Below are 7952 nucleotides of genomic sequence, written 5' to 3' on the forward strand. Positions count from 1 at the left end.
AAAACGCAGGGGGACAAACACGAAGACCAAACAACAGGAGCAAACATAAAAGAAGAGACAGTACAAGAGAAAAAGAGGAGAGACCAAAAGGAAGGGGTGGGGAGAAAAGAGTAAGAGACGAGGGGCCTTTGCGCTATAGCTTAGGAGACGGAAGCAGAGTAGTCGGAAGACTCCTGGAATAGCACTCAGGGCCGCCAGAGGCGCTCAAACCTGGAGGGGTCGGGAGAGTCCTCCACAACCAGGGCTTCCATCCTCTGAATAAGGAGAAACTTATGGAGGAATTCGAACATGGAAGGATCTGAAAACTCCTCTCCTGCACACTACAGGGCAGAGCCAGCAAGTGAGACAGCAGAAAACATTTATCCCAGTCAGCAGGCTGCAGACTCAAAGAGAGGTCAGAGTTCCAAGCAGCCACATAGGAGGGGAGCTCCACAGTGGCCTCATTAAGGAGGGAGTCATACAGCACGGACAACACGTGTTGAGGAGGGTTTGGGCACTCGAGGGCAGACTCCAAAGCCAGAGAGGGCAGGGAGAGTCGGGGTGGGAGGGATAACTTCCTTAAAAAGGAAGAAAGCTGACCATGCTCCAACCAGGATAGGTATAGATCAGGATGAGAATTACAAAATTGGGAAAAAATTGGCGAAAGGGAGGAGCGGAGAGTCTGTTGCGTTAGTTTAGTTTCCAGAAAATTGAAAAGTTAAAATTGCAATTTTTCCAGAGGTATGCTATTTCAGTACTCAATATGTTGCACCCAGCTTATGTCAGCAGAGACGTACACACTCCAAAATCTGAGAAGTGGGTTATCTTGGGTAAAACAGCATTTGGAGTGTTTGTCTTTGACACAAGCTGGGCACAACATATTGTGTACTGAAATGACATATTTCTGAAAAAAAGGAAATTGTCTTTTTATATTTTTATCAGCTGCACATTAATTTCTGAAAAATAAATAATTCAACATGTGGGTGGTAAAATACAACATCCCTGGATAAATTCTTTAATGGGTTCAGTTTCCAAAATGGAGTCATGCGTAAGGGACATTACACTTTACTGGCATTCCAGGTGCTCTGCAAAAGCCATGGCATGGTGTGCACAAATGAAACTATGCTCCAAAACCAAATATCGCTGCTGCCCTGTACCTGGCTATGCCCAAACACAAGTTTATACCCACATATGACATTAAGTGGGGTATCCTGGGTACAATAGTGTCATACATGTCATAAACTGTAGTTTGGGAACACAGCAGGACTCAGAAAGGAAGGAGCACTATGTGGCCTTTATGCTATGTTTACCATGCAGATATTATGAGCGGGTTAGCTCTGGATATGCCAGGAGCATGATGATGTTGTGGCTGCAAAAAATTACCTAGAGCCACGCGGGGGCTGAATCTCTGGTCCACAATGTAATCTATAAAATGTGTAAAGTGATATATCCAATCCATTTCAATGCCATTATGTTATAGGCTCTAAGTGTAGGAAAGTTTAAGCCCCCTTTTAACCTGGGCTGTTGCAAGATGTGATAAGGTACCTATCAGTGATCTGGGATATATCCACTCATATACCCATAAACCTTATTCACCAGAAAGACACAAGTGATCATAAATGAGACTCCGCTTCACTCCAGCCCACGCTCAACAAGCACACCAGGCTACACAGGAGCGAAGTGACCTTCTACAACCACACAAATACAGAAACAGTCTCCACCCCTCACCTTTGTATGGTAACCGAAGCAACAATCTACCCAAACCACGTAAAAGTAGCAGATAAAAACGTTAAGTGATACTCTCTTCGGACTTGTTGGGACGTTTAGAGCCAAAGGCCAATCTTGTTAAATTTTAGATTTAATGTTCACAAAAAGTTCATTGCTTAACATTAAAAAATGTAATAAAAAAGACATATTGATACAAATAATGTACAACAAAAAGGAATAATAAAGAAAAGACCCGTTTTAAGTCTGCTGTTGCATCATGGCATAAAAAAAATGGACCAGTCTCACACTAGATGTGGCTCCATAGAATAACAAAGAGATCTGACAAAGAGATCATGTGTCCCATGACATTTTATGGACCCCTTACTCCACATACTTCCTGGAACGTGGAACCTCCCACCTAGGACTGGAATGTCAAAATTATATGTATTAAGCCAGTAAAGATAATACGTATTTTTGGCATATGTGTAGCTCCCATAGGTGTGTACAAAACACTCATTAAGCACTGTGTACACATTGATCGGGAATTTGGTTAATTTCTGATCCTCGTTTCTGTAGCTGCACTCTTTTATGTAACTGCTTTTCCTTGCAAGGATCTCTATATACATCTAGGAGGTCCGGAAGCAATTAAAACTATCAGTCCCCGTGTAGGAAGGGATTAAAGTGCAACCTTAATTGTCACTTATTGCTTTTTTGGGGTTTAATAATACTAACATCCTAAGTACCTTATAGTGTTTTTTAGTTACAATTTTTTTTCACTTAACTTTGGGATAATTACCTCAATATGAAATATAAATTTGGAAATAATAGTTGAACTTCATTTTGTGATTCATCCTGCTACGTATCACATTGAAAGCAATAGGTAAAAAAGCCTCCCATTGAGTTCAATGGGTAGCGCGCGTAAACCGGCACCCATTGAAGTCAATGGGATCTGTTTTGAAGCGCCTCACTTTGACACGTGTCAGAATGAGCGGCGCGTTACTCCATGGGAATGGAGCCTAATACATCAGATGTACGAAACGCCAGACTTAGCAAATCTGCCCCACTATATTTAGCTGACATAGCAATGCACTGGTCACGGGTAATGATGGGATTTCAATGTTCCACAAACACATCCAGAGACCATATGTTCAGGAGATCCAAAAATAATCTAATAGACATTGGATTTGCTTTCAATTTTTAAAATCACAAAAATAGTTCTTAAAATTTAGTGACTTACCTGAGTATTTCCTTCCTTGTAAAGAAAGTACAGTCCTGAAATAAAAATTGGAAAATGACTTTTAACAGGTAGGTCTATAAATTAGCGAAAATGACATAGAACAGTTCACAGGTTCCCATAAAATAATAAATTATTTTGAAAACATAGGTATATCATCTATAATATTAAAGATGTTATGTGACAAAAATATTTATCCTCTATCCATAGAGGTCTCAGCAGTCATACCCGCACCATTACTGAGAACAGGGAGGGTATGTTTACCCCATTAAACACATAGCAGCATTGGACACAAAGGCACCCCCCTCAAGCCATTTCAATGGGAGTGTTGGAAATAGCTAAAGTACTGCACTCAGATATCTCCAGTGCTTTCTCTCAATAGAAATAAAGCATCCCCCCATTCTCAGATTCTATGGATAGAGGATGAATAACCCTTTTAAGGCTATGTTTACATCTGTGCCATTAGAGACTCCGGTTAAGTGTCTGCTTTTTTTTCTCCGCCGCTTTCAGTTTAAAAAATGATGGTCCACTGGCCTCCATGTGTAACTGCTGTTTTAGCGGTCCGCCTCCCGACAGACCCAAACACTGGAGAGCATGCGCTAGTGTGAACTTAGAGTAATTGTTATACAGACATTCCAGGGTAAAGTAGTTAGGCTGGGGCCCACATTGCGAAAATACTGCATTTTACTATACAGTACCTGCAAAGTGGATGGCACTCTAGCTAATCCTATCCACACATTGCAGAAAAAATCTACAGCAGAAAAGCTGCGTTTTCAAAAATACCCACCATTTTGAAAATCACAGCAAGTCAATTATACCTGTAGAAACACTGGCATTTTTCAGATAACAGTGGCAGAAAATACGCAGAGGAAAACCCTGCTGGACTGTCTGTGAAAAACCATGCAGAAAAAACCGCGATGCGTTTACATCGTGGTTTTTTAGCTGCGCTTCCCTACGTGAGGCCTTAGCACAAGCACAAGCTTTCACTCCCTTTAATAAATATGGCATGACTCAGGCTGTTAATGTAGTATATATGGAAATCTATCTAGTAAAGACCTTGTGTTAATTTTAGGCATCATATACATCAGCTTTCTGACATATATTATACAAAGTGTGCTAGCTATGGAGTTCCCACCATGTCTCAGTCCAGCCCTGCTCTGTTCCCACCCAATTTTTGCAGCTTTTTGATGCCAAAAAATTGGAATAGGAAGGTTGATAAACTCCAACCAAGTAAACCAGCTTAGTCCCTATCCTTTTCTTACCCTATAGCTGATCAGCAACTCTGAAAAGCAACAAATAACCAGACTACACATAACCAAGGAGGGGCAGTCAAGTAGTTACCCATGTGGACAAAATTGTTGTTACCGCTCGTTTAATAAAAGAAAAACCCACAATGGTCACAGAAATAACTTGAATCTGACAAAAGTAATAATACATAAACATTTTATGAAAATAAACAAATGAAAGTCAGACATTGCTTTTCAACCATGATAAGACTGTACAATAAATGTCCCTATTATATCCCTAATGTGGGATCACAATGAAGGATATACCACGTCAGAACTGCGGGGTACTGGAGGAGAAAAGTGTTCGATTCCCCTCATGAGAGTAAATGTTATCAGATCACAAACCAATCAAACAACTAATGACAAACACTATAAAAATATTGAGGAATATTTTTATGAATTGTACACTGCTGCGGAATACATTGTTGCTATATAAAGATCAATACCATAAGGCCTGTATAACCGCTTAGGCATTTTCAGTTTGCTTAGTTTCAGCACCATCTTGCTTTTCCCCAGTGTTCACAACATTCATAATGTACTATTATGTCCAGAATCTTGTCCAACAACGTATAAGTTAATTCTGTTGCCTGCTACTCTTAGGTAACGCTCAATGGTCTTATGACTTTAATTGTTCATAACTAAGCCTGCGATATATACATTTCTATGCTACAAGTTGAACGTGTAGTCTATGCATTTTACATTTGTTGGGAATTGATTTAACTAAAGACATATTTCTGGCGAAACAAAGAAAAGCTAACTTTAAACAAGCTTTGTAATGCACTTTCTTATTGGTGTCAGTTGCGATTTTAGTAACGGTGGGCTATAGATTTACATATAACTAGCTTATCGGGAAATTGTTGCTTTATCTATTCAAATGTAACAACCAAAATGTCTGCACTTGCAGTCTTCACTTCCAGTGTTGGACTGAGAAACTAAGAGAATGAGAGACCTAGACAGAATACATTCTATCTGCGTCCGATATCATTCAATCTAATGTGAAAAACAAGACAGAAATTTTCTCCTGTCTTGTTTGTTTACTTTTCACAGACAGAATTATGCTTCCGTCTTGTTTTTTACATTAAAGTAAATAATGACATATGCAGATAAAATGTGCTCCGTCTGCATCCGTTATTATGTAAGTTTCTCAGTCCATTCTTCTTATTCAACAATGGACAAAAATGCTGATTTGTACTTAGCCAAAAGGTGGCCATACACCGTAGTCTGCTGTCGACTAAATGGTTTGTTCCACTCACCACCTCTTTTCCCATCTCTCCATACATACATGCTCACCTGGTCGACTATGTATGTATGGAGATATGGGAAAAAGTTGCTGACAGACAGCTAATTCTGTGAGAACAAAGGATCAGGTGTATTGATATCTATCATGGCTATTCCTTACTACACTGGCCAGAAATCCCCATCCCCAAAATTGTAAGGTTCAGCTGATATTCATTCAATGTGGTGGGCACTTTAACTTCCAAATTGTAGACTGTGGCCAGTTTTACAGTCAGTCATTGCGAAAAGTTGCAAACAAAACAAACAAAAAAACAGGATAGTTGGTGGCAGAACCTAGTATGATTTTATTATAATTCCAATTATTGTTTGCATTTGTAAGAGCACTTTGGAATACTGTTATGCTTTGACTCTAACTGCTTCGATAATACAGGAATATCCATATCCAAACTGGTAAATGGAATCGTTCATCAAAAACCAACTTGCAGCAGCTAGCCCGCCTATTGACACAGACTAACAATGAACTCAAAAATAACTGAAAACAGCATAACAGTTCCTAAATTTTACATTTCCATTCTATACAGCCAACATTATTCAAACGTAGACATTTGAAATGCTAAAACATAACAATTGTTCTATGTATACTCACTAGAAAGTGTGTACACACTGATTTTATACGTAGCACTTGTAAATTAAATTGTGTACAGAGATGTACTGCAAAGTAGCAAAATACATCAACTCTAAATCTGCCTTAAATAGCTTTCTACAACAAAAGTTTGTCAAGTCAATAAGTTCTTGTGTAACTTTTTTATTAGATGGGTCCATGTGCTGTGTCCTCTGTATTTACAGAAGAGGTGGCCAAGCAAGTAAGGTTATATGTGATTGGATTAAAGCAGGTAATGAATTCATATTATTTACAGTTCTTGATCCCTTTATCTCAGTTATTTACAGTAAATCTTGGCCCATTGTTAAGTAATAACTCGTAGCTTTTTTTGGAAAAGCAAAAACACTTGTAAATGGAATTAAAAATGAAGATTATAGTAAATATGAAGGTTCATCTAACCATATCCTTGTCGTCATATCATTGTATGTTTGTACTACATTAAAACCAAACACATAAGTCCTTGACTTCACTTGTACCATTAAGTTATCACAAAAGTTTAACATACCATAGAAAACATATGCCGATAATAAATATTATAAAATGTACAATGACAATAACATTTTAACATTTTGTACAAGATTCTCTCTTATAAACTGCAAGGATGCATTTTGGTTACTAAGTATAAAAAACTGAAAATATAAAAAATGAAAAAAAATATTTGATGTACTCCCATATAAAAGTGAAAGCGTTTCTACATACCCAGTTTTTGTGAGAGCGTTTGTGTTCATCTTATTTACTGCATCAAGATATTCAGATTGCCAATAAAACAGCTCAGAAAGTCTTTTTGTTTTTGCTGAACAGAATCAGATGAGCAAAATACACACAAATCCAAGTTTCAATGCATTACTATGCTATAGACCCAAAGCAGAGTTGTATTATTGTGTACATAATCTAGATGAGCTAAAACTACAAAATACAGCAATACATTATATAGAGGCTGTCATATGAATAAATATGACAATGACTTACAACTTACTTGATATGTATCAAGCTGTTCAGGAGTAAAGATTGTTTGCTTGTTTCCCATGGTTGTAGGTGTCTCTCTCTGACATCCTTTTGTTTCCGAGCTTTTATACCAACTCTGAATATTGCGATATTAAAAGCTACAGGAACATCAGGGTCAGGCACAGGGGAGGATCACATGTCACCACCTCATTCTTCCAGCATTTCGGATTCATAATAGGAGCATTTCATCAAATCTTTGATCTGAATAAAGAAGTCTGGCACATACGGCTTCCATCCAGCATCATTCATGAGCATATAAATAAGCTGCTATAATTACACCACTTGTTTCATGTCCAACATATACTCATATTACACCATTTAGCATGTCTACTGCTAAACAAGTCATTTATATCTAAAGCTGAGCTACAAGCAAATAAGGCAATGAGTTACATGTTTACATTTACAAAAAGAAATGTTTCTAACAGGAGTCTACCACCTTTTCTAAGCATATTTAACTGCTAGAACTGCATTATAGAGCACCTTACAGCGATAAACAACATGCTTCTATTATATATGTCACTTTTGTAGATTTGGAGAAAAACAGCTTTGAAGTCTTAAGCTACTGGAGCATGACACTTTTTGCTCAAATAGGATATGTGATGTCATATAAAGGGACGTTCACACTACCGCCATTGTCCGCCCAGGGGTTTCCGTCCTAAACTACGGGCAAACTGGACAAGGGACGGCTTGCCAGTGGTCAGCTTTAATACCCATTCATTTGAATGGGTTCTTAAAGGGACTCTATCAGCAAAATTATGCCGTATGAGCCCCACATGTGCCTGAATTGTCTTTAAAAAGGCTATTCAGGCACCGCTAATCTTATTTTAAAAGGGGAACTTAGAAC

The 7952-nt window shown here is 38.3% G+C and overlaps 1 protein-coding gene across 1 annotated transcript in view; it reads right to left on the reverse strand.

Annotated features, from left to right (window-relative positions):
• Positions 1-7334, reverse strand: part of CIB3 (calcium and integrin binding family member 3) — a 46536-nt gene extending 39202 nt beyond the window's left edge. Inside the window, exons 1-2 of the mRNA XM_075282395.1 lie at positions 7080-7334; positions 2924-2958 (exon numbers count right to left, since the gene is read on the reverse strand). Of these exons, the coding sequence (XP_075138496.1) occupies positions 2924-2958; positions 7080-7130 (86 nt within the window). The 5' untranslated portion in view covers positions 7131-7334. The remainder of the gene's footprint in view (positions 1-2923; positions 2959-7079) is intronic.
• Between the last annotated feature and the right edge of the window lie 618 nt (positions 7335-7952).

This window comes from Leptodactylus fuscus, chromosome 1, assembly GCF_031893055.1.
Source record: "Leptodactylus fuscus isolate aLepFus1 chromosome 1, aLepFus1.hap2, whole genome shotgun sequence".
NCBI classification, from domain to species: Eukaryota; Metazoa; Chordata; class Amphibia; order Anura; family Leptodactylidae; genus Leptodactylus; species Leptodactylus fuscus.